At 39.8% G+C, this 15826-nt stretch overlaps 1 protein-coding gene and 1 long non-coding RNA gene across 2 annotated transcripts in view; one reads left to right on the top strand and one right to left on the bottom strand.

Annotated features, from left to right (window-relative positions):
* The window catches only part of Prkar2b (protein kinase cAMP-dependent type II regulatory subunit beta), a 100508-nt gene continuing 84682 nt past the window's right edge, over window positions 1-15826 (bottom strand). The window contains exons 7-11 of the mRNA XM_048415451.3: window positions 11887-11988; window positions 8424-8498; window positions 5444-5509; window positions 5197-5335; window positions 1-2223 (exon numbers count right to left, since the gene is read on the bottom strand). Of these exons, the coding sequence (XP_048271408.1) occupies window positions 2090-2223; window positions 5197-5335; window positions 5444-5509; window positions 8424-8498; window positions 11887-11988 (516 nt within the window). The 3' untranslated portion in view covers window positions 1-2089. The remainder of the gene's footprint in view (window positions 2224-5196; window positions 5336-5443; window positions 5510-8423; window positions 8499-11886; window positions 11989-15826) is intronic.
* Window positions 5392-15826, top strand: part of LOC125387721 (uncharacterized) — a 51712-nt gene continuing 41277 nt past the window's right edge. Inside the window, exon 1 of the long non-coding RNA XR_007227974.3 lies at window positions 5392-5645. This is a non-coding gene — a long non-coding RNA (uncharacterized LOC125387721). The remainder of the gene's footprint in view (window positions 5646-15826) is intronic.

The raw sequence follows: 15826 nt of genomic DNA, 5'->3' as shown, positions 1-15826 counted from the left end.
TTTATTATAAAAGTGTGCTTTATTATAAGGAAATTTTAAATATAACCAACAATACTGAAAATAACGTAACTGGTATTTATAGCCTTGGTTGGAGTTCTTTATTCGGCGTGGCATTCATTTACTGTCCCATGAACGTTAACAATCAGCTTATGCAATGCAACAAAAGAGAACTTGGAAAAGGGAATAAGGAACACAGAATGATGAACCAGGAATTCGGGCGGCTTTTTTTTGTTGTTGTTTATCTGTTTTTGGAATTTTTCCTTATTTAACACATGGCTTTTGAAAACATGTTACCTTCATGTAGAGAGAGACCTCTTTTTCCTATAGATTTTGCAAAAATAGTATTTTAAAACATGACTAAATACTTTACATACTTTAATTTGTTTATGCATTATCCAATTAACATTATAGCCATGTTTTCATGTACAAGTAGGACTATAAACATTCCCTTATAAATCATGATAGCCATAGATGAATTTCACATATATAGATACCTCTGTACCTTAGAACATGTTTCCCAAAGTGAAATTACCCATTTGAAGGTGAATAACTGGTGAGAACTAATGTCTCTAGACATTTGGTCATGGGGCCTGAAAGTCATGTAAAAGTATATTGCTTTGGTTGTATATAACAATTCATCATATCTGGCATAAAAATAAGCATATAAGTGACCAAAGAAAACTTAGTAAAATTTTGTACTTTGTGTACTTTTAACTCTGAGTTGACTTTAAAGCTAAGGACAAGGCCTAATGATATGTAGTATAGACAGAAATTCCATTACTCATTATGTATGGCTTTGCTTATATACAAACTTATTTCCACCACTGTAGTAGAGTTTTTAAGGATTGGAAAAGACAAAACACACTTGATTGGCTGCTGATCAATGGGCTTGCCGGTTAGTGATTATGACAAGGAATTAAAAAGCAAAAAACATGGGCACAGACTTGTGCACAGGGGCTGCAGTATGCAGGCCATAAAGAGCAAAGAAATATCCTGTGGGCATGTGGATAAGAATCCTACACGATTTTTCATAGGAAAGTTTTCCTTTTTTAAATATAAGGTTTGGAACATTAAGAGGACAAAAAATGTTTACGTTTAAATAGCTTTAAAAGAATCTTTGTCACGTTAAATGTCCAAATGCAATTTATAAAGAATACAGGAGTTGCAAAATCAAAAAGGAAGCAGTGACACCATATATTTGATGATGAGAAATGTGTTTATGGGCGGGCAGTGGTGGCACATGCCTTTAATTCCATTACTCAAGAGGCAGAAGCAGCCAGATCTCTCTAGTTTGAAACCAGGCTGGCCTGTAGGGTGAGTTCCAGGACAGCCAGGGCTGCATAGAGAAATCTTGTCTTGCGGAAGAAAAAAAAAAGAAAAGAAAGAAAACTGCATTTATTTATGATCTTTCATCTTAAAGACTCTGTGCCCAATTATCATGACTAAGTTGTCAAGTCTCAAAAGCCACTCAGTTACGTAGGCTACTCACTGACATTTGTCAAAGAACATACTTTATTGCAAAAATATAAAAAATTTTTAAATTGCATATGACGTTTTATACCATTTCACCAATAGGCCAAGGCTAACACATAACTCATCAAGCCAGAAAAACTAGAAAATGAAATGGCTGACATTTACTGGATGGTGGATTATAAGAATGTGATGTCATGTTAAGTCGCATGAGTCATGACCAACTTCCCTCTTCAATAGCATAGTCACTAATTTGATATTTGAATAATTCAAACACAGAGATCGGCCTATGATTACATCTTTTAATTATTTTCTTAAACATGTATGTTTTCAATATATTATAACCATTTGAATAAAACTTTCAAATAATTTTATGGAATAAAAAGTCATTTTTATGAATATGTTGATTTTTTTTAATGAACTACCCATTAGAAAGTGATGTTAAAGCCTACTGACTATTAAATCACTACTGTTTACTGATACATTGTAAATGTTTTTTGTTTAAAAAAGGAAAACCCGAAATCACAGAATGCTTGGCATGGACACAAACACATCCCCAGTGGACTAACCACTACTGTGTAACAGCTTCAGTAATGCTCTCTGCTCCGTGCCTTTCGCTTCATGCAGTGGGCTCAACGATATCCATGTTGGTTCCAAACAGTGCGACTAATTGTTCTTCATAGGTGGCGATGTTCCTTTTCATAATTTCCATGCAAGGTCCCAAAAGCCTTTCAAATGCTTGCACATCCATGGCTAGGAGAAAATAAAAAAATAAATAAATTGAAAATACCATTCCTTGCATATATAACTCAGAAATTCTAAGCCATTCCTTTCTGCTATGGTACTGCCATTTTGATATATTAACAATGCAAGAGAATTTTTAGTAAGATATTATAAAAATATGAGAAAAAAAATAAAGGTTAAAATGTTCCATTTCAAAAAGGAAATAGGACCTTTGCTGGTTACAGTCTGGGATACTTTGACAGATGAAGGCCCTGTGGCAGAGTTAGTGGGAGGTGCCTGACCCATGTTGGGGAAATGAGGGTCTGACATGGCATAGCCTCTGGGCTTTCAAAGGTAAACATAACCCCCTCCTCCAAAAGTGGTACACGAGTGTTTCTTTTCCTGTTCTCAGAGTGTACAGTAGCATGGTGTGAAGATTTTTAGACATTTATACCACTGTCTATGCAATTCAAAATCATGATCAATATGATGCTTTTTTCTGCATCTATAAGTATATGTATCATTCTGCTTGTCTGCCTCATACATTTTGGTTTTGAGACTGTTTGGTTTATGTAGTTCATTCACACTGACCTTCAACAAGACCTTGAATTAATGATCCCATACTTCAGGTGCTGGAATTACAGTCAGGAGACACCAAACATGGCTGTCTCCTGCATTTTAAAACTTGAGTTTATAATATACTGCTTAACATATCAAAATCTATCTCTCAAATTTGCATAGGTAAAAAAGGTAAAGTTTATAAGGCTTCATGGACATTCTTGCATGGCACACTAATAAAAATAAAATTTAGTAAAAATAAAAATTAGGGGCTGGAGAGATGGCTCAGAGGTTAAGAGTACTGGCTGTTCTTTCAGAGGTCCTGAGTTCAATTCCCAGCAACCACATGGTGGCTCACAACCATCTGTAATGAGATCTCATGCCCTCTTCTGGCCTGCAGGCAAACATGCAGGCAGAACACTGTATATATAATAAATAAATAAAATCTTTAAAAAAAATAAAAATTAGTAAAAATAAAATTGGCCTGTATGTATTAAGTCATTAAATAGCAAGTGAACTATTTCTCAATAAATAGTCAATAAATACATAAAAAATAGTCATCTGAGAAATGCAAATCAATACTACATTGAGATATCCATCTCACCCAATCAAAGCATCTATCATCAAGAAACAACAAAAGTTGACAAGGTGTCTTGAAGAAGGGAAGCCTTGTCCACCGTTGATGAGATTAGTGTAGCCACTAGGAAATAGGTATGTAAGTTCCTCCTTAAATAAAACTAGACTTACCATTTTATCCAGGCTCCACCCTCCTAGGCATGTCTGAAGAGTCAAAGTTAGCATACAATAGAGATACCCACTTGCCCTTGTATACTGCAGCACTATTCACAATAGCTGAGCTATGGAATCAGCCTAAGTATCCATCAACAAATGGAAAATAAAATGTACGCACACAATGCATTGCTACTCAGCTAAGAAGAAAAATACATTGTGACATTTGCAGAAAAATGGACAAAGCTCTGAAATATCATCTTTAGTGAAGAAGACACTTTGTTTTTCAGATGGAAAGGGACTATTTGAAAAGCAGAATGGGATCAGCAGGAAGAAGGAGAGGGGTAATTATGGTGAATATGCAAAGCACATACTACTCGTGGAAGGGTTACAACTTTATATAAGTTAATATGTACTAATTAAAGAAAAATCATTTTAAAAGACCTAGTCAGAAAACCATTCCTAAGGCAAAAGTCACCTCTGTACCTGGAGGTAGTGGCACATGCCTTTAATCCCAGCACTCAGGAGGCAGGGGGATCTCTGTGAGTTCGAGGTCAGCCTGGTCTACAGAGCTAGTTCCAGGACAGTTAAGGTTGTTACACAGAGAAACCCTATCTGGAAAACCCAAAAAAAACAAAACAAAACAAAAAAACCATATATACACATACAGATTGGACCCAAAGCTTATAAAACATTTACCAGGGAGTAGTCATATAATTTATCAAGCATATGTTTACTTTTTCCTAATAAAATATAAAAAATGATGTATTAATAAAATTCCTATAGTGAAAAACTGTTTAAAAACAGAAAACTCATGCAACTCCAACAGAAAGGAATATGATAGAGGAAACCATGGGCAGATGGTGATGACGTGGCTGTGTCTTAGAACTTCCTATGTTTTTCTATACTTCCTGTATTTCTCCCATTTCCTTTAATATAGTTATAACAATAAAATAAGCAACCTCTCTCACACCACCTGTGTCTCACAGTCAACAGCTCTGAGGAGACCCTGTCAGTTTTGTCTTCTCTTTCATCAGAGGATCGCGGTACTAATATTGCACTTTCTGAGAACCTCTTACAATATGACTCTACAAAGAATTCATTCCTAGGAACCTTACAAATCTTAAAAATCACCAAAACTAACTTTTATCTTTTTGAATTGTGAGGAGCAGGGAGGGGATCATTATTGAATCAGTTTTTGAAATGTCGTTTATGTTGCCATTTTCTAAACCATGTTCTTCATTACCTGAGTGATTTCGTAGACAAAAGTAAAAAACAATCTCCGTAGGTACCAACTGGAAGCTGCCAAGCTCCCTTGGTAGAACAAAGCCATAACAAGCTGATAACAGCAACTGATTATGCTCGGACAGACCTGAACGCCGTCCCGGGGACCAGGGGGATGGCTGCATTTCTTTTTTTTGTTTGTTTGTTTGTTTAATGGCTGCATTTCTTCACTGGCATTCCAACTTCCCAGAGAGCTTAATAATGAACTTCACAAAAAGTGCCATTTTAGCCTTCTCTTCTGGGGAACGCAATGCATGGCGTTTTCTTGACAGATTAAATATAAAACTCGTTAACTGGGAGTTCTTTTTTCAATAAAGTAAGTCCAAACCTTGGTCATATTTTGTGAGGACTTTGGCACTTGTGAACCCAATAATGTCCCATATGATTTGAGTGCCTGGAATGCAGACATAACAGGTCCACCACTGACCCTACCTAAACATTTGACAGTCCCGATGGCATGTGCAGACGCCGCTCTTGGCTTGTTAGTGACCAGGGCAAGCTCTCCAAAGTACTGTCCCCGAAAACACCGAGCGATTTCCACGGCACCGTTCTCCTCCACTTCCGATTTGCCCTGAGAAGGAGATTGAAATGAGTTACATTTAAGTCTACCATCATTTTAAAAAAAATCCATTATTTCCCTTGCTAATATGAGGAATTTTAGGGTTGATAAATGTTTTACCTTTCTTTTCATAGTAATTTTCACTTCTCCAGATTCTACAATGAAAAAAGAATCTGCCAAATCTCCCTATTAAAAGAGAAAAAAAAAGGATGAAAAATGAAAATTCCATAGCAACCCTGAAATCATGTCCTTGAAGCCAGTGTGCAGATTCCAATCTGTAAGTGAAATCATATTGAAGAGGCTATTTCGTCTACATTCAGAGGTAATGGCTGATAATTATGTAACATTTTTATTTGTAAAAACAGTTGCAATAATACACTCTCTACCAGAAAATATGGCAAGTAACCCAAGCTAGGAATCTTCCGCCGAATTCTGGGCTCAACCGCATACACAGAAAGGACAGCCCAGCGGTGTATCCCAGCAGCCCCTTCCATCAGCAGGCTATGTCCGTACACTCTGTGCTCCCTGGTGCCTAGCAACATGCTCCCTGTGTCCACCTAAAGTAACAAGTGTTAGCACAGTGACTTGCCAGGAGCAGAAAGTACCTGTGAGCATTCAGAAGCAATGGATGCTAGCTTTGGGATGTCTACAATCAGTGTATTCCAGCTTCTGAGAAGACCACTGGAACTGGAAAGTCTGGTGGTGTGTCTAACTAAAAACCCAGTATTTATGGGTTTTGCACAAACTCTGATTTCTAATGCTGCCTCCTCAAACATGCTATGGAAGATTTCTGTTCACTGTTTCAGGTCCTTCCAGTAAATCCAGAGAAACACGAATATTTGAAAACCTCTCTGGTACAATTTAAAAATGTAGCATGAGATGGTACCACAACCAACATACTCAAGGTTCTGACTTTTACCTTAATCTCTAGGAGCTCAAACAAAACCAGAGACTATATAACAGAAATAAATGCTAGGCCTAGATTTCTAAAATATAGGATAGCTATATGTGGTGATATTTTGTTTGTGTTTTAACAAATAAGTTTGTCCGAAGATGAGAACAGAGCTAAGCCACTAGAGGCCTGGCAGTGGTGGCACACACCTTTAATCCCAAGACTCAGGGACAAGAGGCAGGTGAATCTCTCTTAGTTAGTTACATTGGGCTATACAAAATTGATCCAGTCTAAAAAAGAAACAGTGCTCACACAAAAATGATCCCAGCATTTGGCCTTTAATCCCAGCAATAAGGAGGTGGAGACAGGAGTGATATGGTTGGGCGGAGAGAGGAATCTAAGGCAGGAGGAGCTCAGTGCAGTCTGAGGCAGCCATTTGGAGCAGTCAGTCTAAGGAGCAGTCTGAGGAAGCAGTCTGAGGACAGGATGGCCCTTTTGGGCTGAGCACTGGTGGAGATAAGAACTCTAGTGACTGGTTATTCTGCTTCTCTGAGTCTTTCGCTTTCACCCCCTGATAGCTGACTCTGAGTTTTTATTATTAAGAACAATCAGAATTTGTGTTACAGATATATTTTTAAATGCTCAAAACTGTACACAACAACATCTTTAATAAAATTCAGCTATTTATTGGCTAGGGAATGAAGCCAGGGTATGTAAAGGTGTCTTTAATTAACTCAAAATATAGCTAATTATTTATTTAGTCCTAGGGAATGAGTCCAGAGCCCCACACAAGCAAACAACGCGGTCTACCCTTGAGCTATCCCTCTAGGCCCCTTCTTTCATTTTCACATCAAGTTTTTTTTTTTTTTTTTTTTTTATAAGAGCTCACACTAAAATTTTAAGTTCTATGACTTCTGATAGGTCTACCAGCTGTCTGGCAAACGTGTTACAAATGTTTGTAAAACTCCAGTGAAATCTGAGTCCAGCTGTAGGCTGTGCCAATATCCATTTTCTAGTTTTGATTGGGTGCAATAGAGACACAAGATGGGTTCAGAGAAACTGGGTTGAGAGTCTATGCAAACTCCCAGTACTATCTGTGTAACTTTTTGTAATCTCTTTTTCAAAATACAAAGTTACAAAGAAGCACATTTATTAAGAGCCTGGGGCTGTAGCTCTGTGGTAGCACACATGCTTTAGCATGTACGATGAGATTCTTGGTTCAATCAACAGGCAACCCCCAAGTCAACTTAAACATCTGAAACGCATGCTAGGCTTTGCCATTTCCCGTTTAACACTCTCTAATTTGATTACACTTTTCCTGATATCTGACAAAACCGACGTCTGTGGTCTGTGTGTGTGTGTGTGAGATGAGGGGGTGGGGGTAGGGACAGAAAGATACTTATTTGCCTTCTAAACAATAGTCTTTTCTTCAAAGAGCCCTTCAATCTTGGCCTTACCCATCTAAGTGGAGACAGAGAAGTGGATGGGCTAGGGAAGGGAGTTGGAGGGAGGGGAAACTGTGGTTGGTATGTAAAATAATTTAAAAATGATGAAAAGGAGACAATAATTCAAATAGACTAGTACAGTAGACTGCTGTGATTTAAAAAAAAAAAACCACAGAACATTAGAAATCCCCTCAAGTCATGTATGTGTCAAATATCTACAAAGCCTACTTTCTAGCAGCTCTCTGGCTGACTGTGGCACTGTACACAGCACAGTTGGTCTCCCACAGGGAGAAACCATGTTTAAAAAGCATGAGGGTTAGAGCAGACTTTCATTGACGTATCCAGTGCTTGGATGTGGTGCAGCATGAGCTCTTCCCTGCAGATGTCATCGGGAAGCAGCCGTAGGATCTCAAGAACTCATCATGCAGAACTCTTTATCATTTCCCAATGGAGCTGGGTTCATGAGAGAGCCACCACTTCCCCCCTTCATATATGACATCCTCTATACATGTGGACTTCATGTTACAAATTGTAAAACCACTCAGAAAGTCAGGTTATGGTTTAATGAAAATTCATTTGGAATAAATTATATAAACAAAAACATCCAAATTACTTACTGGCTGTAAAAGCATTTTTAGTAAGTTGTTTGGTAGAAGTAATATTCATTAAATCCAACATTGCATGGTGATTATTAAACCAAGTTTAACGAGATTTCTAAGGCATTCTTGAATTTAACACTAAACAGACTGACATCGTATCATACCTGAGCGATGATCTGTTCTCCATCATTGTAAACTTTGGTGCCGATCACATCTACCACCTTCAGGCGTTCAGAAACCTAAAGAAGCATACAGTATTAGAAAGAAAAAAACTGTAATGGCTGTTCATGTCAACTTGACTACATCTGGAATTAACTAAAACCCAAATGGTTGAATATACCTCTGAGGGATTTTTTTCTTTCTATAATTTTTTTTTTCTTATTTACATTGGGGTTTTACCTGCATTTGTGTCTGTGTGAAGATGTCAGATCTCCTGGGACTGGAGCTACACAGACAGTTGTGAGCTGTCATGTGGGTGCTGGGAGTTAAACCAGGGTCCTATGGAAGAGCAGTCAGTGCTCTTAATTGCTGAGCTATCTCTCCAGCCCCAGAATTTTTTTCTTAATTAAATACTTGAAGTGATTAAAGATCCACCTTTAATCTGGGCCACACCTGCTGCTGCACTTCCCATAGAAAGGACGGGGAGGAGGGGGGGGAAGGCAGCTCCTCCTCCCCTTGCCAGCTTGCTCTAGCTTTCCCAAGACGTGTGATCCTTCCCTGGCATTAGAGTCCACTTCTTCAGGATTCTGTCATATACCAAAGACCAGCTGACACACCCAGCCTCATGAACTGAACAACTACTGGATTCTTAGTTTTCCATTAGTAGGTAGCTATTATTGGACTGGCAGTGCCACAGCCTGTAAGATAGTATAATCAATCCTCATATATAAAGAAGGAGCTGATATATACATATACATATATAATATATATATATACAGTATTATATATTTGCCATAGGCACAATTGTAATTGTTATATATCAGCATATATTATATATGTATATATTACATAAATTCTCTCTTCCTCCAGCAAACCCTAATGTAACAGGCCACTTATGTAATCTTACCTATTTTAGACATTTAAAAGGGGGTAGCCTATACTGCTAAATAAACGGAACAGTGTTTGCTTGTGTGACTGTTAGATTAACTACTAGAATTCTGAAATAGAAAAATTTGTATTTCTAGTTTTTTCCATAAAATAACGGCAGACTGAGAAGCTCCCAGCCCAGATTTCCATATGGCAGCAATAAAGTTATGGTGGAATGGCAGCTGCTCCCATAGAGGGAGCACATGTTCTCCAGTTTGCCAAAGTCCCTTCCTGGGTCACATGGCTCAGTCTGACTGGACTGCCTCCCTGATGCGTTCTATTTGAGGACAGGAGCTGCCGGAGAAGTCAACTGCCTCTGCATTCCACAGTGTGGCCAAGGTTCTTCCAGGCATGAACCAGCAACCCTAGAGAGACACTACTGTGCTGATGTGTGCCATTTTACGGCACCGTAAGTACATACATCTATTTCCCTATAACCATTTACACTAACAATGAAAATATGGCAAAGCTGAATTCTTAAGATAACAATTCTTTCGCAAGTGTCTGCCCTCATAGATAAGAAACAATCGGTCTCGTTGAGAAGACATTGGGCTAAGAAATGAAAGAGAATCATGGCGGATCCATAAAGTTGTGCCGGAGGCTGTTCTAGGCGGATAGCAAGTGCACAGGTCTGAGGTGAAGGCTGGCTTGTTTGTGTAGCAGGAAGAAGCTAGAGTCTGAGGCAGGATGAATGTAGAGCAGTTAGAATGTTGTCAGAGGGATACAGACAGGGGCAGGATACTGAGCAGATCCTCAGTGGCCGTCAAAGTTACCCTGTCCTGGAAGGGTGGATAACAGAAGGCAGTGGAGGTCTAGGACCCACGGGCTCCTGTAGGTGTCTGATAAAAGTCATACGAGAGTTAATGATACAGACAGAGGTGATACTGGTGAAGGTAGTGGAAGATGGCTGGATATCACAGATATTCTGAAGACAGGGCAGAGAAGATTGTCAACACACACATTCACCGCTGGTGGGGGGAGCTGAGTGAGTGCTAGCTCCTCAGTTTCTGCCTGGAGACAAGAGTGACCAAGAAGAAGAGGAGTGGTGTGATTTTAATGAGAACGACACCCATAGGGTCCCAGTTGGTGGCACTGTTTGGATAGGATTAGGAAGTGCGACCTAGCTGGGGGCAGGCTTCGCACTTTGAAAAGGCGATTCTCTGTGCGCATTCTGTCTCACAGTTATGGATCAAAATGTGAGGTCTCAGCTGTTCCTGCTGCCGTGCCTTTGCTCCACAATCATGGACTCTGAAACTGCAGGCCCAATTTATTTAACGTTTTCTTTTATAAATTGCCTGATCAGGGTGTCTTTCTACAGCGATAGAAACGTAACAAGACAAAGAGCAGAAAAGGTGATTTGGGGTATCTGGGCCAGGTTAAGATGTGCACAGGTATCTGACAGAAGATGTTAAACTAGTAGTTGACAATGAGGACCATCTTAGGGGGTATTGGCATGTAAGGGAGTACTTATAAGGACCTGAGATTTGAAGTATGTGTGATTCATATTTCAAATGCTCACATACCAAGTAAGTGTGTGTAGGTACAGAAGAAACCAAAGCTGAGCAATGCCAACTTTAAAAGTAGAGAAAAAGGGGAACAAGCAGATGGACCTGTGGGTTGGGGGTGAGGCAGTGAGGACCTCTGGGTTTAGGTAGTTCCTCCCTGTAGAGGGACAACCAGCAGTTAACTCTTTATGACATTTTCATTTCTTAACTCTGCTATTAGATAAATGGCACCTATAAATTTGCTCTAGACTCTAGATGAAAGCCTTATTTTCCCAAAACAATAATAAAATGTACTTACAGGCAGTAAAAGAGCTAGCAATGAATCCTAATGCCACTATCTGTTCTTTTCATAGGAAAATGTGAAAAGACATTAAAAATTATCATTATCATTGTTACTGTGGGGTACTACAGCACACACAGTGTGGAGATCAGGAGGCCTTTCCACCTTTATGTGGGAACTGGAGTTGCCTGCATGGTTAGCTTTTCTATCAGCAGGGCCTCCTCACTAGACTGTCTTTACAAAGCAGCCTCCACAGTGTGGGAGCCAGCCACGATAAGGTAAGTCTGGGCAGGTCACCCAAAGGAAGTTCTTTACTTCCAACCATTATCACCTGCCAGAGTAGATAAATTTAATAAGAGGCCTGAGTCTCAGTAGTTTACCCTGAAGCAATACCTGGTAGCAGGAAAGAACCACAAGCTGAGATAACCCAGGAGCAGAACATTCAAAGGAAATGCCTAACATTCCAACCGCTGTAGATAGGATCATCTGCCAGCACACTCACCAGGACACCCCTAGACAAATGTCAGCCAATCAGGGGTCCTGAACCTCAGAGACCCCCTCACCCCCACCTTTACTACTATAAAAACCCAATTCTAGCTGAGCTCGGGGTTCTTTGGATATTCCAATACATTGGACATGCCGAGAGACCGAGTTTGCAAACTTGATTAAAATAAAGGCTCTTTGCTTTAATATACGGGACTCTTGGTTTCCTTGTTGGCTTTTGCAGGGACTTCACGGATTTGGCATAACACTCACCTCCAGGGACTTGAGGAATGGCAGTGACTCAATAAAGCTCTCATACATCTTTCTCTTTTTGGCATTGTTTTTTACAATTATTCTCCTGAAGGTTACCCTGTCCTAAAGAGAGAGCAGCAAATACAAAGGCAGTTAAAGTCTGAACAAATACTTTCATTCCCTTCAAGGGTTACACAGTAATTGATGACTTTAAAGTTAAAGATATAGCATGATTAGACTCTCAACTAATTTCATATTTTATTTCTTTGGGCACAAAATTTACTGTATAATTTTTTTTTTCTTAGAAAAAGAAGCATTCAGCCAGGCAATGGCGGTACAAAATTAAGGAGGCAGAGGCAGGTGGCTCTCTGAGTTCGAGGCCAGCCTGGTCTACAGAATGAGTTCCAGGACAGGCAGAGCCACACAGAAAAACCGTCTCAAAAAGGGAGGGGGGTGGAAGGGGATGAAAAAGAAGAAGGGGAAGAAGAGGAATGGGAAGGGAAGGGAAAGGAAGGGAGAGAGGGAGGGAGAAAGAGGGGAGAGAGAGAGAGAGAAAGAGAGAGAGAGAAAAGCATTCATTTAGATTAGTGGTTCTCAACCTCTGGGGGCTGAATGACCCTTTCACGTGGGTCACATATCAAATATCTTGCATTTCAGATATTTACATTAGGATTCATAACAGTATCAAAATTAGTTATGAAGTAGCAACAAAAATAACTTTATCATTGGGGGATCACAACAACATGAGGAACTATATCAAAGGATCACAGCATTAGGAAGCTGAGAACCGTGCTGTATTAAAGGTCACAGTGTTAGCATGGTCGAGAAGCACCACTTTAGACAACAGATTTTGACCAGCACACTGGGCTCTATGCCCACATGGAGGCACTGTCACACTATAAAAATACACTTACACCAATACCATTCCCTCACTGTAGATGGCAGGGTTGTTGCAAAATCAATTAAGTAGATAGACCCACACCTGGGCTTTAGTATTGTTTTAAGTATTTACTTCAGTCAGTCACAGACACAGTTAAGTGTGACATTCCTGAAGTATACATACGTTGAAGTGAGAACTACAAGAAACACTAGTTGAAAAGAAGTCATCCATAAAGAATTGATAATGGAAGTATTCTTAAAAATACATATTTATACCAGTGGTGGTGGAACACACCTTTAATATCAGCACATGGGAGGCAGAAGCAGGTGCATCTCTTAAATTCAAGGTCAGCCAGGGCTACACAGCGAAACCCTTTCTTGAAAAACCACAAAAACAACAAAAATAAACAAAAAATACATATCAGTTTTTTTTTTCAGACTCACAATATCAGAACTTTCTTTTTAAAAATGAAGGTACAAAAAACTTTATTCTTGACTGGGGTCTTAGTCTAGACTTTACCATGTTTACAGTCTAAATTCTTTCATATTTATATGATCTCAGAAATGCAGAACTTAATTTAGGAACGACAGAAATGTTAACACATAACAGCTCAAAAGCTATTTTCCCCCCAAAATTTTATGTTGCAAAAATTCTCATAAAATGTTTTTATTCTTAAGTAAATAGCTCCATAATCACATAGTTTGGCATTCACCAATGAGTAACTATACCACTTTAATAAGATTAAAACTGGGTATTACATAATACCTTGCTATGCCAATATATTATGGATATAACTCTAACAATGATGGACTATATGTGTCCCCTCCCCAAAGTCCCAACCCTAAACCTCAGCATGGTGGTATTAGGAGATGGGCCTTAGGTGATTAGGCCATGAGTGTGGAGTTATCATAAACAGAATTAAGTAATTCTCATAAAAGACCCTTGAAAGCTGTCCTGCCCCTTCCACCAAATGCAACAACATGGCCATCTAGGAACTGGCCCTAGACACCAAATGTTCTTGCGGTTCTTAGCCTCCAAAACAGTACAGCAGGAATGCTTGTGACAGCTATGGTGACTTGTGGTGACAGCCAGACAGAATAAGACACTAAGAAATTAACCTGTTTCCAGGTTAATTACTATTTTGATGCCAGCTGTACTCTGGATTTATACTTCCTAATGTTTTTAAAAAGAGAGTACCTGGGCCAGCAAGATGGCTCACCAGGTTAAGGCACCAACTGCCAAGCTTACTGACCTGAGTTCAACCAGCAGGACACAAATGGCCTCCACACGTGTCCCCAAATACACACAAAATAAAAAGTAAATGCATGCTGGGTGGTGGTAGCACATACCTTAATCCCAGCACTCGGGAGGCAGAGGCAGGCAGATCTCTGTGAGTCTGAATCCAGTCTGATCTAAAAAGCAAGTTCCGGGACAGTTAGGGCTGCACAGAGAAACTCTGCCTCAAAAACAAAAAGAAAAACAAAAAACAAAAGAGAAAGTAAATGTAATAAAATCCTATTTTTAATTTTATGTGTTAATTCGCAAAAAAAAAAGAGCTCTTTTGAAGCCTGGCCCTACATCAGAATTTACTGAGGTAATTTCTAAAACCAAAGACCTGAGTGGCTTGGAATCTCTACATCTGGCTAAATATTTACATCTATGAAAGTGTCCCGTGAGAGTGTCACAGATAGTCAAGTTTGGGAAGCAGGTACATTTTATGGACAGACTTTGTTTTTGTTAAAACAGAGACGGTCTGAAATAGTTTACCCACTTAGAACAAGTCATGAATTCTATCTCTGGGGGAAAGCTGCCCATTAAAGGCCCCATTTCACACCCACCGTGACCCAGCAAGTCCAGGAAGCCCAGTCTCAAAGGCTTTCATCCCCATCGCTTCAGCCTTTTCGTCTAATCTTCAGGCTGAAGGCAGCAGGTGCTATTTAGAGTAGGGCTCTCAGAGAAGGACACCTCTTTACATGGACACTGACAGCCATGGGGCTGCAGGCTATGGATCTTACAATTTCCTTTCCGCCTAACTTTCCCTAGAAGGGACTGGTTGTACAAATTGATCTTAAAAAGCAAGTTTCAACACAACAAAAGTACTTTATTATCATTTGTAAGGATATTGTACTTATACATGCATCAGAAACACCCCCCCCCCCGCTTTTAAAGATTTGTTTATTTATTATCTATACAGTGTTCTTCCTGCATGTATGCCTGCAGGCCAGAAGAGGGCACCCGATCTTATTACATATGGCTGTGAGCCACCATGTGGTTGCTGTAAATTGAACTCAGGACCTTTGGAAGAACAACTCACTGAGCCATCTCTCCAGCCCGAAACTACTCCTTTCTATAAATGTTATTAACATGTACAAGCTACCAAAAACCAAAAAAAAACTCTGAAAAAAACGTTTCTTAAATGCTTAAGGACTGTGCACATGAACCCCCTGAGCTTTTGTATGTTCGTTACTGTAACCACCAGGGCTGACACTATCGGTGCTCAGGGCAAATCTGGTAATGTGTGATCTTGGACAGGGGATGGGTGAGGAGTCCTCGTTACTATCTGACATTCCAGCTGGCATCTCCAGTGAGATGGCTCCATTTTCAGCTACACCCTCTGGAATAGGCAGGTCATGGCAGCACAAGATGAACCCCAATAATGTGAGGACTGGCAAATGCTTCCTGCATCAGCCTGCCCTGGTGTGACTGCTCTCTGCTGGTTTTGGACTTTCTGATCTGAGAACCCTTAACACACTCAGGTGATGGGCTTCTCCCCACATAAGGCTCTCCATTTCTACCCCGTAATTCCTAAAGCTGACTGTTTAACAGGTAGACAGTAACTGTTTGGCTCCAATAAAAAAGAGTTTTCAGCATCCAGCATCTTTGAGTGAGATGTTTTTATGAGCTAAACCAACTTCTGAGTCAAATGCTGAGATAGTGTGTACATTCTGTGACCCCTCACCCCTTTGTTAAAACCCTTCTTCTGGCCAGGCTGTGCGACACATCTTTAACCCCAGCACTCGGGAGTCAAGGGCAGATGGATTTCTGCGTTCTAAGACATCCAAGGCTATGCAGAGAAACCTT

Source organism: Myodes glareolus, chromosome 11 (assembly GCF_982192425.1).
Source record: "Myodes glareolus chromosome 11, mMyoGla1.1, whole genome shotgun sequence".
In the NCBI taxonomy this organism is placed as follows: Eukaryota; Metazoa; Chordata; class Mammalia; order Rodentia; family Cricetidae; genus Myodes; species Myodes glareolus.
This window is presented reverse-complemented; position numbering and strand designations above follow the sequence as displayed.